This window comes from Diorhabda sublineata, chromosome 1, assembly GCF_026230105.1.
Source record: "Diorhabda sublineata isolate icDioSubl1.1 chromosome 1, icDioSubl1.1, whole genome shotgun sequence".
NCBI classification, from domain to species: Eukaryota; Metazoa; Arthropoda; class Insecta; order Coleoptera; family Chrysomelidae; genus Diorhabda; species Diorhabda sublineata.
This window is the reverse complement of record NC_079474.1, coordinates 16,751,587-16,770,906: the sequence shown is the minus strand read 5'-3', so window position 1 is coordinate 16,770,906 and position 19,320 is coordinate 16,751,587. Positions and strand designations below refer to the sequence as shown.

Sequence of the window (19,320 nt, the reverse complement as noted above, 5' to 3'; positions counted from 1 at the left end):
TCAATAAATGTTGTGACTAGAAAAACATATTCTTTAAGCCCATAATTGATTTTATTTCTTCTCTGTTTAATCTCCTGTTTTTCAATATATTGTATTCGGCTCCCCCTGTATTAATTCAATAAAAAAGCGACTCAAAATTTAATGTTGTATTTATTAAAACATAAAATAAAACGCGCACAAAATCAGTACAATCTTAAAAATCTAGGCAAGACGCTAATTTAGAGATCTTAGTTTAAAAAAAAACAATTGAAGGTTACACTTCCTCCATCTGTTTACATTTTAAAAATATCTTATTAATAAATAAACGGTATTTTTGTTATTTGGTCTTTTTTTTAGTTTGAAATATATTGACGATTTAATTAAATTGAAAAAACCCAAAAATTTGGCTATTTATGGTTACTGAGAAAATAATCCGGCTCGAAGGACCAAATACGTTGTTAATTTTCAAAATAGTACTATAATTGATGATTTTTTTCAATATCGATGGTTTTAATAAAGCTAAAATCAAATTTCTATTATTCATAAAAACCAATATAGTACTTTTACGACTAACGACATATCTGGTCCTTTGAGACTGATTTCAAATATCCGAAATGTGAATGTTTATGAAACTACAACAAATATCAGCTTAACACAATAATAAATAATAAAAAGCCAAAAAATTTTCCAGAATTGGGTTCGAAGGACCAAATACTATGGAGTTTTTGTAAAAATAATGCAATTGATTGATTTTTTTAAGGAATAGTTTAGCATTGTTTTTATTTTATTTTTAATATAAATTTAATAATTCTATACAATTACGAAAACCACAACTTATTTGGTCCTTCAAGCCCAGTAAAAGAAATTTCGAGTGAAATTTTCGATAACTATAATTCATTAAATTCAAAAATCAGGCTCGAAAGACCAAATACGTTGCAGTTTTCGTAAAAACAAATAGCTCAAGTAAAATTTTAAGCATATTTGTTATTTTTAAAATAAAATAATTACAATTCTTTTGCGAAAACTGCAACGTATTTGGCCCTTCGAGCCGGATTTTTGTATTATTTTTACGAAAATTTCATTATTTTTTTCAATAATACAAAAAGAGTTTTAAAAATAAACGAAAGATATTAATTTAGAAACCGAGGTTAAAAACAATCTGGTAATTTATTCATCTATTGACATATTTAAAAAGAATTTTTCAGTAAATAAACGATGTTTTAGTTGTTATTCGATAATTTTTTCATACGCCAGTTTAATAAAATAAAAAATAACCAAAAATCCAAACTTTTTGCAAAATAAATAGTTCAAGTACTATTGAAATCATATTTTTATTATACTTGCATGAAAACTGCAACGTATTTGGTTCTTCGAGGCCGGTTCTAGTTATAAGAAATTTTAAGTAAAGTTGTCGATCATTTATTCCAAAAATCGGGCTCGAAGGACCAAATATGCTAAATATCTCTCAAAATAATTACAGTATTTATACAAAAACTAAACTATTCGGTCTTTCGAGTAAAATTTAAAAAAAAACACAAAATAAATTCGAAGATTTCAATCATTTGATTGTTATCAAAAGTACTATAATGAATCAATTATTCAACAAAATAATCTAAATACGCTAACTGAACTATTTATATTAAAAAAAATTAGTTATAGTACAACGTGTTTGGTCCTTCGAGCCGGATTATTTTCTCAACTCGGATGTTTTTACAAATCGGTTTGTGAGAACGTGACTCTTTTATGTCCGTCATCTAAACAATCGTTATCGCTCAAATTCCCATCAAGACTTTGTACAATTGAACTACTGAAAGTGAACCTATCCTCGGAATCATCATCTGATCTGATCTGATCGGAACCGTCGTTAATAATCGAACTATCGTCCAAAGGTAACAATTTACCCCCGTTCACGAATTTCACTTCGTTATTTAAACTCAAATAGACGCCGTTTTTGTTACAGCCCAAATATTTGAATTTTTCTAATTCTATTCTGACTGTATCGGGTTTGTTTTCGTTGTTGCATGTTTCTTCGGTTATTTTTAAAATTTCTACTGCCGTAAATTGAGTTATATAAAGATAAGGTTTGTTATAATTTACTGTTATCGGTAGGTGAACTGATTTCAATTCGTTCTGTCTACTCGATCGGCCGTATTCGTCGACGAATACCGAAAATTCGTTGAAACAAACCAAATATTCTTTGGGATTATTGTTGATCCGCACTACGGATAAAGGAAACGAATTCATCTTATAACAACTGAAAAATAAATCAATAAAAAATGAATAACAAACAACATGAATAAAAATTAAATGAAAAACTAAATAAATAATTGATATACAAGCAAAATGAAAAGGAATGAAAAGATGAACGAAGAAAATAAACAAGAATATAAAAATATATAAATATAAATAGAAACACGAATGGAAAATTGGTGAAACTATGAATAAATAAAGGAAAACGAATAAACAAGAAAATGAATGAATTAATAAACAAGGTATAAGGAATAAATAACAAACAGCAAACGAAGAGTAAATTTATTGAGAAAATAAATGGAGATATTAATAAAAGTGGAAAGACACAACAATTTGATGAAAAAGTAAATTAATCGAAAATTGACGGATATAGAAAATGGGAGATTAGAAAAACGATTAAAAATTGTTGAGAAAATAAAAAAATAAATGAATAGATAACAAAAACTATGAATAAAGAAACAAAATTAGAAGAATAAATAGAAAAGTTGACGAAAATATGAATAAATAAACACAGTATAAATAAAAAAATAAATGAAACATTATTGAATAAATTAAAAGAACAGAGGCTAGAATTATTGAAAAAATAAATGAAGAAATTAATAAAAGTAAAAAAAACGAACAATTTGTAACATAATATATGAAAAATTATAAAAAAATGTACAATAAAATTACATATAAATATGAAAAAAATTCATGAATATAGAAGCAAAATGTATAAAAAAAATAAAAAACATTAAAACCCGATGAAAAAGTAAATGAATCAAAAACTAATTGATAAATGAAGAAAATAAAGGAATGGAAGAACGAATACAAAAATTGATATTCAAATTTTGACAAGGGAATAAAATTGAACAAATAAATAAACAAACAGACGAAAAAATTAATAAATAAAAAATGAATGAGTGAATAAATAAAATAAAAAAGTAACAAATGAAGAGTGAAATTATTGAGAAAATAGTAAAAGTAAAGAAACACAACAATTGGATGAAAAAATAAATAAATAAATAGATGAAAAAAAAACGAATAAAAAAAAATAAGATGTATTAAAAAAACGAATAAAAGTGAAAAAAAAAACAAAAAGCTGATAAAAAAAGTAAATAAATCGGAAATTGACGTATATGGAAAATAGGAGATTAGAAAAACGAATCAAAATTGTTGAAAAAATATAACGATTAAAAAAAATTATTTTCAACTTGATAATGAAAGTTATGGATTAAAATTAAACAAATAAATAGAAAAGCAAATGAAAAAATTAGTGAGTAAATAAAAATAAAAGAAATAAGTAACATAGAGTGAATTTTTTGAGAAAATAGAAAGAAAAAATGAAGAAACATAATAATTGGATGAAAATAAATAATAAATGAAAATATATTTAAAATAATAAATAAAAGTGAAAAAAATACAAAAAACTCAAAAGTAAATAATGATGAAATAAATAATGAAATTAATGAATAGATTGATAAGAAACAATGAATAAAGGAACAAAATTAAACAAATCGTTATAAAAACGGATGAAATATTGAGAAAAACATGAATAAATATAGAAAATTAACTAAAAAATAAAGTAAGAAACATATACTTAGAAATTATTTGAAAAATAATGAAAAATTAATGGATAAACATAACAAAACAAAAAGAATAAGTAAGTAATAAGTAAAAAAAAAAGAAATACAAAATGAATGGAAAATTTTGAAAACAAACAAAATAAAAAGAAAGAAAAATAATGAAAAAAAAATTAATAAATAGCAAATTAATAAAGGATTTATGGTTAAATAAAAAAAATAGAAAAATGGTGAGAAAAGAATATGTATAAAAAGTTTATGATTAAAATAAATAAAATAATAACTATTTATTAAACAAAATAAAAGCGAAGAACAGAAAAATTGATGGAAAAAGTAAATGAAACAAAAATTGATGGATAAATAAGGAAAATAGAGAAACAAATAAAACTTATTGATTATGTATAGAGACGTGGAAAAAGGAAATACAAAATGATTGAAAAATTAGAATGTTGTAAAATAAAAAAATTAATGTATAAACAAATAAAACTATTTAATAAAATAAAAACAATAGGAAAATGATGGAACAACAAATGAATAAAAAGTTTATGATTAAACCAAGAAAATGAAAACAATAAAAAGGAAATAATCAAAAAATAAATAAAGGAAATATTCATTATATAGTAAATAAAAAGTTTTTGATTAAAACAACTAAATCAAATAAATAAAAAGAAAATAATGCTGAAATAAATAAATGAAATATTAAGTATTTAGTAAATAAAATAAAAATAATAGAAAAATGGTAAAAATATGAATAAATAGCAAATTAATGGTTAATAAAAAAATATTAAAATAGCAAATAGAAACAAATATAAGAAAGTTATTGAAAAAGAAACGAAACAACGAGTAAAAGTAGAGAAACGAAAAATACACGAAAAAACAAAACAAAAAAAATGAAAAAAAAGATGGTTTTTGAAAATATATTTACCTTTCGGCTGATTTGAGTTTGACGTCGGAAGAGTCCAAAAACTCTTCGGCATGGAAAGTGGCGAGATCGATTTCGAAAAATTTGTCGGCTCCCACGATCAAACTGTGTTCGGTGAATAGGGCGCACCCCGTAGGTTCGGCGGTATCTAAAATTTTCACCGGTACAAATAGCGACGTTTCGAAATCGAATTCGAGTATAATGAGTTGTCGCGTGGTGGCTACACAAACCTTCTGTTGTTTCGGAAACGGAGAAACCTCAAAAAGAAACAATCCGAAAAGTAGCTTCGACATTAATTAATTAATCGATTCGACTTACTTGTAAAATGTGAAACTCCTTACAATTCGAAACATCCACTTGTTCGAACCTCAATTTTGGATTCGATGATTGAGTTAAACATTGGGTCACGTTTATCAAATGATTCAAATCGCATGATATCAACGATCTATCTCCTTGGACGATCATCAATACCTTATTGGTTGTGGGCATCGGACAAATGTTGTGGACCTTGGTTAACCCTTAAAAACATTTTTAATATTTCTATTTCTAGTATTAAAAATACCTGATTAATTGCATTTGAAAATATTTCAAATATTTTAATAAGTTTAAAAGCTACCTGATTGTTTAACATCCAAATATACGAATTCAAATATTAAAATTGATAATTTCATCATATTATTATATAGTATATTAATTTCGGTATTAAAACTCCTCAACTATTCAAATTCAAACATTGAAATTCTAAATATTTGAATTTCAGCGTCAAAATTCCACAATATTTTCATAAAAAGTGCCAAATATTTCAATTTGGATATTAAAACTCCTATATTTTGAATTGGAATATTAAAGCTCTAATTAATCGGATTTTAATATTAAAACTCCCTGACATCATTAAAACTACCGAAATCATTACAAAAACTCAAATATTCAAATTCCAGCATTAAAATTTTAAACATTTGAATTTTAGTGCCAAAACCCTTCAATTTTTTCATAAAGTGTATCAAATATTTCAATTTGGATATTAAAACTCCCGAAATATTGATATTTAATAATTAAAACAAGTGAAATATGTTAATTTGGGTATTAAAACTTTAATTTCATTATTAATCTAACGATATCATTGAACTTGATTGAGAAAACTCAAATATTCAAATTTGAATATTAAAACTCCTCAAATATTTGACTTTGAGCATAAAAAGTCGTAAATATTCACATTAAAGTATTAAAACTCTCCAACTAACAACAGCTACTTATTAGAATTTTAATAATAAAACTCCCTAAATATTGATATTTAATAATGAAAATAAGTGAAATATATTAATTAATATATAATATTATAATACATTAATTTATTCATAAAATTTAATGACGAAAACTCTAATATTAAAATTTTTAATTTAAAAACTCTATAATATTCACATAAAGTGTCCCAAAAATTTCAATTTAGATATTAAAACTCCAATATTTTGAATTAGAGTATAAAAACTCTAATTATTAGAATATTAATATTAAAACTTCCTAGTTATTTATATTATTAATCAAAAAAAAAAAAAATGAAATATATTAATTTGGGTATATTAGAACTCCCAGAATTTATCAATTTGATATCATTAAAACTACTAAAATATCATTGAATTTGATTACGAAAACTAAAATATTTATATTTGAATATTAAAACTCCCCAAACATTTAAATTCGAACATTGAAGGTGGTAAATATTTGAATTTGAGTATTGAAAATTTCTTGAATACAAGTTTCTCACCTGATATAAACACCAAATTATTTTCATAAAACGAATAAAGACCTTTTTCAGTACCCAGCACTTTGATACTTTCACTCAAATCGATAATACAGTTCACTTCGATATTTTCCGGAAATATTAGAACCCTTTCACACTTCGGTCTATCTATGTCATCGTAATAGATTTTCTGCAACGCTATAAAACAATTATTTGAATAAAAAAGCAAAACGAAAAAACTGCTTTAGGAAATTATGTCGCCTATACCCTTTCTAGTGGTGCGTCACCCTTAATAGAATATAATAGAATTATTTATTGGATTGTTTGTGAAATTTTCAGCAATGTAAGTATATAAATGGAAAATGTCATATTTGTACTAAATTATTTTTAAGTTAAATTACATAAAAGTAAATGTGATTTCGAATTTTAAAACAGGGTACCATTTAACAAGATAAAACTAAATTTTGGTTATTGTTTTTTAAATATTAATCTTTATTTACCTAAGAACCATTTATCTTTATCTTGTGCGGATAAAGTGAGGAAAAGGAAGCACTTCGGAGGCCAACAAGTCGTATCTGGTGCTACTTCCACTTTCAATATAAAAGGAATATCGCTATTGGCCACCGGTATACTTATTTCTGAAGGTAAAGGTTCCGAAACAACTTTTCCATGACTGTTAATTGGTTTTAAGTCGAATGTTTCCATAAGTATTGCAGATCTTTCTTTTGGCGTAGAAGAATATACTTTAATCGATGTATCGGTTAGTACAGCATAACGTTTTTCCCAAGTATTAGTTTTCCTGATAAACAGATAAATTAAAAAATCATTTTTTGTTAAGGATAAACGTTTAAAACTTACCCTACGACTTTAATCCACCCTTCAACGTTAACGTTTTCCATTTCCCCTTCGATTTTATCCACTTTTTCGTTGCTATTTCTCAAACTTTCTTTATAATGTTGCGCGAAAACTGCCGGTAAACCGCAAGTGTTGGGTAATTGCTTTTTGCAATCCATATGGACGTGCACGTTGCATTCGGAACATACCGCCACCATACGTCCTAGTGAAATCGGTTCAGAACAACCCGAACATTTCGTACTCGATCTACTCAGCTTTGAATCGAATCTAAATTTGATAAATTTCAATGTAAAGATGGATTTTCGAGCCGGATCAAATAAAAAAATTTATTAAAACTAGAAAAATTAACAAACCTATGTGGTATATTATGGTGCATTCTCTGAGTAGAATTCTGTCTATAAAATTGATTTTTTTGTTTGCTTGGGGAGTTTACGATTTGCTGCAAAGCGGCCTAAAAATGAAAATCCAGTAAAATTCAGAAGATTTTTCATCTAAGTCAATTAAAAAATAATTTACAACGAAAATAAATGATATACATATTCTTATTTTAGAAAAATAATATATATATATATATATATATATATATATATATATATATATATATATATATATATATATATATATATATATATGATCCTTTAAATAAAATATAGTGTTATAGTGTCAAACAAAAAATACCACATTTTAAACAATTTTTGTCAAATTTCACAAACTACATATATTTTATTAAATCTACATTTTTCGTTAATATCTTTCAATTACATCCCATGTCCTTGTATCCTTCTATAACATTAGCAACTTTCTCAATTCCTCACCAATTCTCTTTATACTTATTCAGTTCTTTACACAATCTCTTAACCTATAATCTTTCATCATTTATTTTTCTGCGAGTCTTTTAACTCTTTTAGATCTTTTCTAAAATTGTGGTTATTTATTTGGATCCCTTTTCAACATTCTTCATTCCTCATTAATTCTCTTGACATATACTTATCTAGTTACACCATCTCTTCACCACTCCGTTTGTTTACATCCATATCTTTCGATTTTTTTCATGTTTCTCTCTGTTATCAGTCTTTTCATTCCTATACATCTCTTTTTGTATGCTTCTCCTTTCCTATTTCTACCCTCTCCTTTTTAATCTGTCTGCATCTTTTACTATCTGTTTCAATTTTTATTTTAACTCCCCATTCATTTACATTCATCTCTTCAAATTTATTTTCTTGTTTCTCTATTCTTTTATGGGTCTAACAAGGTTATTGATTATGGTTGTTATAGAAATTTTCATTGGTTATGTTTGAATTTTAGTCCCATACTATGAATATTAAAGTATTCGAAAGCTGCTAGACTTAGTACATTTTGGTGTTCTATTTTGCCACAATCCCACTACGAAAACTCTCATAATCTAGCAAAAATACTTCGTTCCAATTGATATGGAAACATTGAATGATTACCTTGCCCTTAGGTGTTAAAGCTTCTGATTTATGTCTTTCGATTTTCATTTTATCAGCGATTTTATTCGTTTCTTGTATCATGGTAGCGGCTTTCAATTTGTAAATTTCCTCGTTGAGTTGTTTGTTGTTTTTTCGTTCTTTCAACAATTGATTTTCCAAATCTTTGTAATTCATAGCGAGGGATATCGGTGGTTGGTTCTCCTTCTTCGAACTACCGAAAAGTACTTCGGTTAAAGATTTTTTCTTCGATGTATATTCGTCAATCTGAAAAAAAAAGGAACAAGAATTATAATTTATTTTTATGAAAATAAATCGAAAAGATTAACCTTTGTTTGTAAATAATCGATTAATTTGATTTGCTGTTTGATCGTGGCTTCGGATTTCATTTCTCTCTCTTTGTAATAACTAGTTTTTTCCGCTATAATCCGCTGTGTTTCCAGTAAAGTTTGTTTCACTGCCATATTTTCTTCTTTTTCTTCTCCCAATTGGCGTTTCAACTTGTAAGTCAACTCCTTAGATCTGTTGAGTTGCGTTAAATAATCGGAGGTTTCTAGTTTTAGGCGACGCAGCTCAGCCCTTAAAAAAATAAAAAAAAATAACAACCACAGCATAAACCACCAATAGGTTAGGTTAGGTTAGGTTAGGACAATAGGACATAAAGAAAAAGGATAAAGGGGTAGATAGATGAAGATAAATAGGAAGATTTGTAGAGAGGAGGAATAGAGAAAGACATAGAAAGATAAAGATGGGGGTATGGATTAAAAGGAAGACTGTACAGATACCAAAGGAAGAAGATGTAAACAGATAAAGAGGAAGATTTGTAGAGGAGGAATAGAGAAAGGCGTAGAGAGATAAAGATGAGGATATGGATTAAAAGGAAGACTTGTAGAGAAGAGCAAAGGAAGAAGATGTAGATAAAAAGGAAGACTTGTGGAGAGAAGGAATGGAGAAAGATGTAGACAGATAAAGATATAAATAAAAAGGAAGACATGTAGGGAGGAGGAAAAGAGAAGATGTAGAATAATTGAAATAAATCAGATGGTGAAATATGTTGAGGAATAAAAAAAAAGCGAACAGAAGGAAAATAAATATATGGGAGCATATAAAAAAGAAGTAGAGAAATGGACAAACTGGTAGAGAAATAGATAAACTTGAGAAATAATTGAGAGAAAAAAAGTGGTCTAAAGAATGAGGTAACTTGTTGAAAATGGAGAAAAGAATTTAGAAACTATGAAGATAAAAATATAGAAAAATAGTTAGGGAAACGAATGGAAACAAATAGAAAGGTACGGAATGAATTAGTGAGAGATAGAAGAAGTTACAAAGAGATCAAGATGTTGAAATATGGAGAAAGGTATAGAAATATTAGAAGATTTGGAAAAGAAGAAGAAAGAAATATAAAAGTGCAGAAATATGGAGTGAATTTGTGGAGAAAGATGGGAAGGGAATGGAAGTCTTGTAGAAAAATGAGAAAACATATAGAATAAATCAGTAAAGAGTGGAGAAAGATAAGACAATTTATGTAAGAATTGAGAAATAGGGAGAATATGGGAAATAGAAAAATTTGGAGTGAATTGGTGGAGAAAGAACTGAAAGGAATACAAGATACAAAATTCAAGTAACTGAAGAGGGATGTAGTGAGACACAGAGACAAATAGCGAGGAATCCAACAATATTTTTAATAATTGGAGGAAAAAATATGGAAAATGACGAGAAAAAACGTCGTATGGAAATATTGAATGGAAAAGTATGTAGAAGTGAAGATAAGACGATAAAAACTTGCCTCATGTCGTCAAGTTGTCTTTCATAAGTTTTCACCGTAACTTCCAGAATGTTAATTTTTTCTTCGGCTACTGATAATTCGTCTGATAATCCAGCTGAATATTGTTTGTAGTCAATACACTGTTGTTTGTAGGATGTACATTCGTTTTGAAGACATTCTATATCTTCTTCTAATCTGTTATAACGGTTCGAAAAGAAAAATTAGTACATGAAGTAGATAATTCGATCATTAATTCTTCTTTTAACACACTAATCTTCGATTTTTTAACAGAAATTAGAAATATGTGTCGGTAATAACAAGACCACCAGGTTTATTGATTATTTTTGTTTGGTAAGACACTTTTATCACACCCTGTATGAAAATAAAGTTCAATTGAATCATTACGAAGCAATTCCTTCATATTCTAAGAAGATTTATCAATAACTGTTAAAATGATGGAGACTTTTGAATATCAATTCAAATTTATCATAAATCCCTCGTATAATGTTTAAATGAGGAAAGTAATTTTTTTAATGTATAAGAACATCGCAAATATGTAATAATTTTTACTATAAAAATGTCTGTTAAATGGTAATAAATTTTATTTAATAAAAAAATGTTAAATCTAATCACCCTGTATTTAAAAAACAGCCTAATTACGAATCACGTATTAAAAAAATTTATAATGAATAATATTCATATAGATATAAAACGATTATTTTCAATTATGCACTATATGAATGATGATAAGTTGATTTCAGTGAACAACCATGTATTTATTAAACAATTTGATCACCCTATATAATAATAAACAAGATTTTAGAAATAGTATAAAACAAATTGGAGAAACTCCAATCGCATATCTCAAAATTAGAAAAAAAAAACTTGATTATTTTCAATTAATTATTCTACGAGGGAGTTAAGGTAAGTTTAAGCGAATTTTTATACATCCCACTCTGTATTAAGACAGTTATAAATATATCTTTGTTAAGAGATTTCTATTTATTATCTGAGTGGTCAAAAAATTATATTTTTGACTAGTTTATTTTTAAAAACGTTCTAAATGATGCTGTGATTACCTAAAAGGTTTATAGATCACCTTGTATATTCATTAAAAGTTTTTTTTGTAAAAATAAAGCTCATATATTCAATAAATTCCTATTAAACGTTTCTAACTACAAATACATTCAATTAAGCACTTTATTTTAATTGAATTGAGATAAATTTAGTTACATATTATATAAATAAACCCGTAAGAACAAGAAATAATTGGAATTTTATGAAGAAAAATCTTTATTTATCATTCAGGGTATCGAAAAAAATGTGTACATTTGGGTAGTTTCTGTTTAAAAATGTTTTTCAAATTAAAAAAAAAGTGAACCCTATATAGGAAGGGAATTTGGATGTTTTTAGTTAATTCATTAAATTCCACATCCTGTATCAATTGAGGGTGCTGAATTATTAGATTAACAGAGGGTATATTTAAAAAAACTTCTATTAACTACACAGGGAAAAAATGCATATACTACTTTAAGAGGGAATTTGGATAAGTTTGTGAAACTAGTTTATTAACTTGAATACCCTGTATTAATTGAGAACCCTGAAACATTATATTAATAAAGAGTGTATTGAAGAAAATTACAATTATATGAACAGGGTGTCAAAAAAATTATATATCTCATTATACGAAGGAGTTTGAATCAATTTATTAACTTTCACATCCTATATCAACTTTTATTTATTACACTAAGTGTGGATAAAAATTGTATAGTACTATACGAGGGAATTTAGATAAGTTGTAGGTCAGTTTATTAAATTTTACACTCTCTAATCAATTAAGGAAATTAAATTATTAGGTTAATAGATAGCATACTTTGAAAAACTTCTATTAAATACACATGGTGTCGAAAAAAATTGTATAGTACTATACGAGGGAATTTAGAAAAGTTTTAGGTTGGTTTATTAAATTTTACACCCTCTATCAATTGAGGACATTAAATTATAAAAATAATAGGAAGTATATCTAAAGAAACCACCAAATATTCCACAGAGTGGCGAATAAAATACATATAGCACTATACGAAGGAATTTGGATAAGTTTTAGGTCAGTTTATTGGAGGGAATTCAGATTAGTTTATAGGAGGGAATTCAGATTAAATTTTAGGTATCTTTTTCTATTTCACACCCTGTATCAATTGAGTGAATTAGACCGGCGAAAAATTTGTGAATCATATACTTTACAAATTATCTTAAAAAACCTGTGTTTATTAAAAATTTCAAAAAATTTAAATGCAGACTTCATTGTTTCCCATATTTACCCAATCTTCAATTTTTCATTCTTCTAAAATACTTTTAGAAAAAAGATTCATAAAAACCACGCAAAATACACCTAAAGATAATAAAATTGAAACTTTATTTTGTACATCATATGTTGAATCAATAAACGGAACGTGATATCTAAAACTACTTTAAAGAACCTTTTGATTTTCGTTTCGGCAAATATTCTCAAAGATTTCTCTTCGTTTGTCAACTTTTTAGCTTCCTGAATTTCCTTTTTGGCATCGCAAACGTCCCTGATTAATTTTTCGGTGTTACTGTTCAAAGCCGCTTGTTTAATTTCAAAGGAAGCGTTCAATTTCTCATATTCCAATACTTGGTTCTCTAAGAGGGTGCAAGCTTCACGCAAAGCATTCAAATTCTAAAAACACAAAATAAATAAAATTAAATATTTATAAATAAAAAAAAACATAATTGCCTACTAGATTCGTATTTTGTAGTTCTCTTTTTAATTTTTCAGTTTCCATTAGGGTTTCTCCTTTTTCTTTTTGTAGAGATTCGATCGATGATACAAATTTGGTTTTGTCGTTCCCCAGTTTCTTTATTTCGTTTTCGAGGTTGTTATTTTCTTTTTTTATCGTTTTCATCTCCATTGTTAACGATTGTATCTGATCATCTTTCAAACGAACTGTTTCTTTCAATTCTTTTATTATAGTTTTTTCATTTTCGAATTTTTCTTTTTCGTTTTCAAGTTTATCCTCCAAATTTCTTAAAATAAAATTTATTAAATATGTAATAATAAAATCGATTGTTAAATACTGACTTGTAACTGCTTTTAGTTTTCATCAATTCTAGTGATAAAGATTCGTTGATGTTACTGATTTCTAATAGTGCTGCTTCGTGTATACTTTTAATTTTTTTAGTTTCCTCTTCGTTTAATTCTACTTTTTCCGTTAATCTCTTAATTTCACTTTCCGCTTCCTTTAATTCCCTTTCCAATATTCTTTTATCTATTTTCGCGTTACCTAGCTCTTTTTCTACACGCCAAAATTTCGTTCTCAATTCTTTCAACTCCTGATTTTCCGTCAAAATATTCTCAGATTCCTAAAAATTTAAATACAACAAAAAGCAAAAAATTAATTAATTTATTACCTGTAATTGTTTTTTTAAGGAAACATTCTTTTCCTTTTCTTCGGCTAACTGTATTTCTAGTTCAGAAACTTTTTTATCATCCTGCATTTTGGTTATTGTCTTTTTCATTTCATCCATCTCTTTTTTGTAACTTTCCATTGTTTCCATATCCATTTGTAATATCGTATTCCTATTTTCCAATTCTTTTAAAGCCTTATGTGAATTATCGACTTTATGTTGAAGCCGATCTATTTCTAATTTGTACTCTTCACTTTTTTCCACTTCCGTAGCTGCATAAATGAAAATATTATAAAAATCTAAAGTTATACATTTTAATTGATCACTTGGTATATAAATAAAAGAAAACAAATTATTAACGAGCTTCAATTGATCTAAAAGAAGTTTCTTCTTGAAAAATCATTATTGTATATAAACACCTATCATATAATACAGGGTGATAAATTAATATTGTACTTATATTTATTTAATTTCTCTCGTATAATATTAGAACACAATTTTCTACTAATAATTATTACATATTCAACAGATTGCTACAGGGCACTAGTAGATTGAAAAAATCTAGTTACCCTTAATTGGATTCTATACGAGGGGACTTGTAAAAGATAACATTCCAAAATTTTATATCTAAATAACTTTACTTGACAGCATCTATGAATACTACTAATATCATTTTATACCTAAAAATTTCCTAAACTCTTAGGTAAGTTTACTGAGGTTCATAATTACATTCCCAGGATTGAGGTCAGAACTGTTGTTTAGTGCTTGTAATATTAATAATAGTCAATTAATTATTTTTTTCTTGATTTATGCAGTAATGTTGTGTCATAGCTCGATTTTAATATAACTGAATTGTTATCATAACCACTGGAACGAAGACATGGTAATAATAACACCCGATATTTAGTCTTTTATAAACCACGATTTAAGAGTTTCAACTAGGAGCATTTGTAGTCTTATTTGGTCCCAAAGATCATCAACTGTAATTATATATATCCAGAGGTTAATTGAGGCCTAGTTGTTGGTATACTGGGACTAAAATTAAATTTTCTAAGTTGTTTCCTCATTATTTTATTGTTTATTTTGATATCGTCACAAAAAATCTTGTCAAAACTATATACATAAGTTATTAATCGAATTTTTCAGAATGACCTTTTGTAGTCAAATAAAAATTAGACGTTCTAATGCTGAAAACTTGATTTTGACAACCGATTGAAAAAAAAAGTTGTTGTAATGGTTCAGACTATTTTTTCTTTTCGTAAATTAATGTTGCCCAATCTTAATGGTTAGATTCAACTTTTTTTGGTTAAAATTTGGGAATTTATTTCAATTTATATACTGAAAAGTGCATTTTGGATTAAAATACAATAAGCTGAATGAATGTATCAGTTTGTCATTCTATTTGACCCATTATTAGCTCGATTTGAAATAAATCTGATCATTTGCAAAAGCAAGAGCTCTTTTTATATTGATGAAGGTTATTAAGGCAATATATTTGCATTCAAGAGCCTTTTATTTGTCTCCAACAAGGTGATGTTGTTGACTTGTGGTGGAAGTTCTGGTAGAAGATATAAAATTAGAAATATAAATTTTTTTTGTACAAAAAAAAATGAAAATAAACTAATAAGGGAACTTACCAAGCAAATTTACTTTTTCGTTTAAGCTTCTAATTTGATGTTCGGCATCATCTATCAATTTTTTCCAATATTCGTGTTCCTGTTGTGAACTCTTCAATTTTTCCTTCAGGTTCCTTTCCTTGTCTTTCATTTCTGTTAATTTATTTTCCAAAACGTGTTTATGATGAATTTCTTCCGTCAATTTTTTCTGTAAATCCGATATAACGCCTTGAGTTTCATTAGTTACTTTATCTAATCGCGATTCCAATCCGATTACACTTCTCCTACTCAAACATTCGACTTTTTCCAAAGATTCTTTATGTTTATTTTCCAATTTAAAAGCATGCCGTAATTGTTCGTTCAACATTTTATTCGTATTCATCAATTGAGCGATTTTTACTTTCTGTTGTTCCAGTTCGAGATTGTAAGCTTCGACTTTCTCTTTTTCCGAACTTTCCCATTTCAATTTGGCGGATTTAATTAGATCTAAAGCCTTTTTTTCCAATTCCACTCGGTCTTTTCGTTCCAATTCCAACGTTCGTTTCAAAGCCTTAAATTTTTTTCATAAAAATTCATAATTTTATATAAAAATTTGAATTATATTATATACTCACCGTACATTCTGCTAAACTTCCTGCTAATTCTTTTTCTAATCGATCCCTCAGACACTCGATACTTTCCAATTTTCTTTCTTTTTCCTCTAATTTCATCTCTAAATGTTCTTTTTCCTTTTCGGAATTTTCTTTACTCAACAAAGTCTTCTGTAAAGTTTCTATTTCTAATTTTAGTTTCTCCACAATTTCGTCTTTGTTCATTATTTTCCTTTCGAAGGTACGTTCGTAACAATCAGGATCATGAGTGAAAGTAAAACCTATGAACGGCAAGTTCCTACCAGAAAATTGAGTTCTCTTCTTAAAAGAATCCATATTGGGGTTTTTCTTTTTAGATTGTATATCCGTAAAGTTACTAGTATCTTCAACGGAAGTTATTTTCGGTACAAACGGCGGTATTTGCTCTCTCAAATTATCAAACGACGTACTTCTAAATACATCGTGTGATTTGATTTGTTCAAGATTCAATCTCGAATTTACATCGGTCACTAAATTTTTTATTAGAGCCGTATAAGCTTGGCTAACTAAAAGATCTGAAGGAAACTTCAAAGAATTGTTATGATTCATTATTTTCGAATAGATTGATGTGGAATTTTGACCCGAAAATGGAGTATTCCCTATAGTCAATTCATATGCTAAAATTCCGAGAGACCAAAAATCACACAATACCTATAAAAACATAAATTATACCACAAGTGATTAAAATTTAATTAAACCTACGCCGTATCCAATATTTTTATCACTTTTTCCATCTAAACATTGTAAAACTTCCGGTGCAATATAATCTGGAGTTCCGACCGGTGGTCCAACAGTCACCAAACCGTTTTCATTTAGTTTCGCAGACGATCCAAAATCAGCTAATTTGATATGACCACAACGATCCAAAAGAATATTATCCGGTTTGATGTCTCTATGAACATATCCCATAGAATGAAGATCTTCTAAAGCTAAAACCTTTAAAGTAATGACATTAAATTAGGTTATGGAATGTAAAAAACTGCAATAAAGAAAATGAAATAATAGAAGAAATAAAAAGAACAAATATAAACTATCTAAGATTAACAGAAACTAAGAAGAAAAGAAGTAATAAAATTAAGTAAAAGATACTGGATGATACGGAAGGAAATGACAGAAGTAAACATAAGAGAAGAAAGAAAAAATGAAGAACTATTAATGGTTGTAGTATATGAAACAATTAAAGAAAGAAAAGACAAATTCTTTGAAGGGATAACAAATGGAAGTAACTGTGATATGATACTGGGTGACCTGAATGGTAGAGTGGGAAAAATATAGAATGATGTTAAAAGAAAACAAGAAGATTAGACAAAATATAAGAACAGCCAAAAGAATAATAAACTATGTAAAAAAATGAACTTGTAATTACAAATACACATTTCCAACACAAAGAGATTCATAAAATAACAAGAGAAGTTAAAAGTAGCCAGTAATTTTCAAAAGTGTATAAAAAAGTCAATTTTCGTAGTTTAGAATTTTCTCTAGTTTAATTGCTAGTTATAAATGTTAATAAAGTATGCAAAAACAATGAGATTGATTATTTTAATGGTTTGACTGTAAAAAATAATAAAACAATCGAGAAACTAATGGATACCATTAAACAAAGATGAATATAAAATATTTATGGAGAATTTGAATATTTTTTCATATCCTTTAGTTTGTATAGATTTAAGCTTTATTTTTAACAAAATTTTAAATTTTGTGCCTCCTAGTGGGATTAAAGAGGTACTACCCCAACAATTGTGTCATTATAGCCCTAGGGACTAATCTAGGGTATTATGAACATCTCCTTAATATTTAGGCACATCATTTTTTAGTATAATCATTTTCTCCTCCCGTGATAAAAATTTGGACTTTGAATTTAGTTTATTTCTCAAAATAATGCGCATCGTGTTTTAATTGTTGACTATCTTATTTTATATGTATTTGATTAAAGTAGTAAAAATATTGTGTGTTAAATGGATATAATTCATGGTTTCTTCTCCTTTATCCGTTTTCCTCCTTGATTTTTATTCCTTTTAATCATATTTTGAAAATAATTGCAATGTATACCAATATTTGTCAGTGACTTTTTAAAACATTTCAATTACCACTTACCAATTATATTAGTAATAATCTCATTTTGAACGTTTAACAGTAAAATGATTGTGCGACCAGTTCTTGGTGGAACAAAAATCCATACTTACCACTTCAGCTAAATAAAAAATTGCAGCAGTTTCCGTTAAAGTTCCTCCTTGTCTATACAATAACCCCAAAAGGTCCCCGCCGGGATGATACTCCATGATATACACCAAATATGTACTATCTTGGAAAGCGTATTGTAATGAAGTCAACCAATGTGAATTACTAAACGCCATTATATTCCTTTCTTCTTCAAAACTCAATCTACTTATTTCACTATTAAATTTTTTCATAGTTTTCATAGCATACACGTCACCTGTTTGTTTTTCTTTAACGAGATGAACTTCACCGAAATGTCCTCTTCCTATAACATTTTTTATCTCAAAATCGGTTATATTAACTCTTAATCTTTTAATATCCTTGATGGCTTCCTTATATTTTTCAACGAATTGTGCTATATTCGTATCGTATTTTTGTAAACTTTCTATACAACATTCTTCATATAAAGTTTGCAAAATATCTAAAAGCGTTTCTCTGGATAATAGATTAGGTTCTTTTAATTTAGTAGTTGTTCCTAAAATTTCAGAATTAATTCTACCTATACGAACACTTATCGGATCTTTGTGATGCTCCATTATTCTTTTTATTGAAAAATTAATACACCAACATATTTCGATAATAACGACTGAAAATTAAAACCGTTAAGATAAGAAACTTCAAAAAAATCCAAACTGACACCTGACAATTATATCTGAACAATAATAATGCAGTAGCGCCTAATAAACTTTTACAATCTAATGTTGAATGGCTGCAGACGAGTCTTAGCAATGTTGATTAGAATGGTCTGTAATGCGCAATAAGATATCTATATTTGTTATCCTAGTTGTATAACTACTAGATATAATATTATATAGAAAATAATTATTACATTTCATAATTAAGTATACAGGGTTTTTCATAATAAATTAAGATTCATCTCGATATTTCGGAATGAAATAAATTATTTCGATAA

The 19,320-nt window shown here is 27.1% G+C and overlaps 1 protein-coding gene across 1 annotated transcript; it reads right to left on the bottom strand.

The window, feature by feature from the left end:
* Nucleotides 1-131: 131 nt before the first annotated feature.
* LOC130445930 (citron Rho-interacting kinase) lies at nt 132-19,104 on the bottom strand. Its single transcript, XM_056781842.1, has 18 exons — nt 18,374-19,104; nt 16,893-17,126; nt 16,176-16,841; nt 15,583-16,111; nt 13,949-14,217; nt 13,620-13,900; nt 13,279-13,564; nt 12,997-13,217; nt 10,541-10,714; nt 9,084-9,333; nt 8,758-9,021; nt 7,660-7,757; nt 7,310-7,573; nt 6,952-7,250; nt 6,476-6,649; nt 5,032-5,231; nt 4,717-4,970; nt 132-2,233 (listed from the first exon to the last, which is right to left on the bottom strand). Exons 1-18 carry the CDS (start codon nt 18,941-18,943, stop codon nt 1,690-1,692), a joined length of 5,577 nt encoding a protein of 1,858 aa, XP_056637820.1. The 5' UTR covers nt 18,944-19,104; the 3' UTR covers nt 132-1,689.
* Nucleotides 19,105-19,320: the final 216 nt, after the last annotated feature.

Excerpts from the sequence above, each read along its gene's own strand:
- LOC130445930 (XM_056781842.1), bottom strand. The coding sequence starts at position 18,943 with ATGGAGCATCACAAAGATCCGATAAGTGTTCGTATAGGTAGAATTAAT. Across the intron at positions 7,574-7,659 it reads CACCATAATATACCACATAG|ATTCGATTCAAAGCTGAGTA; the intron begins GTTTGTTAATTT and ends TATCAAATTTAG. Across the intron at positions 6,650-6,951 it reads TAAAGATAAATGGTTCTTAG|CGTTGCAGAAAATCTATTAC; the intron begins GTAAATAAAGAT and ends ATTGTTTTATAG.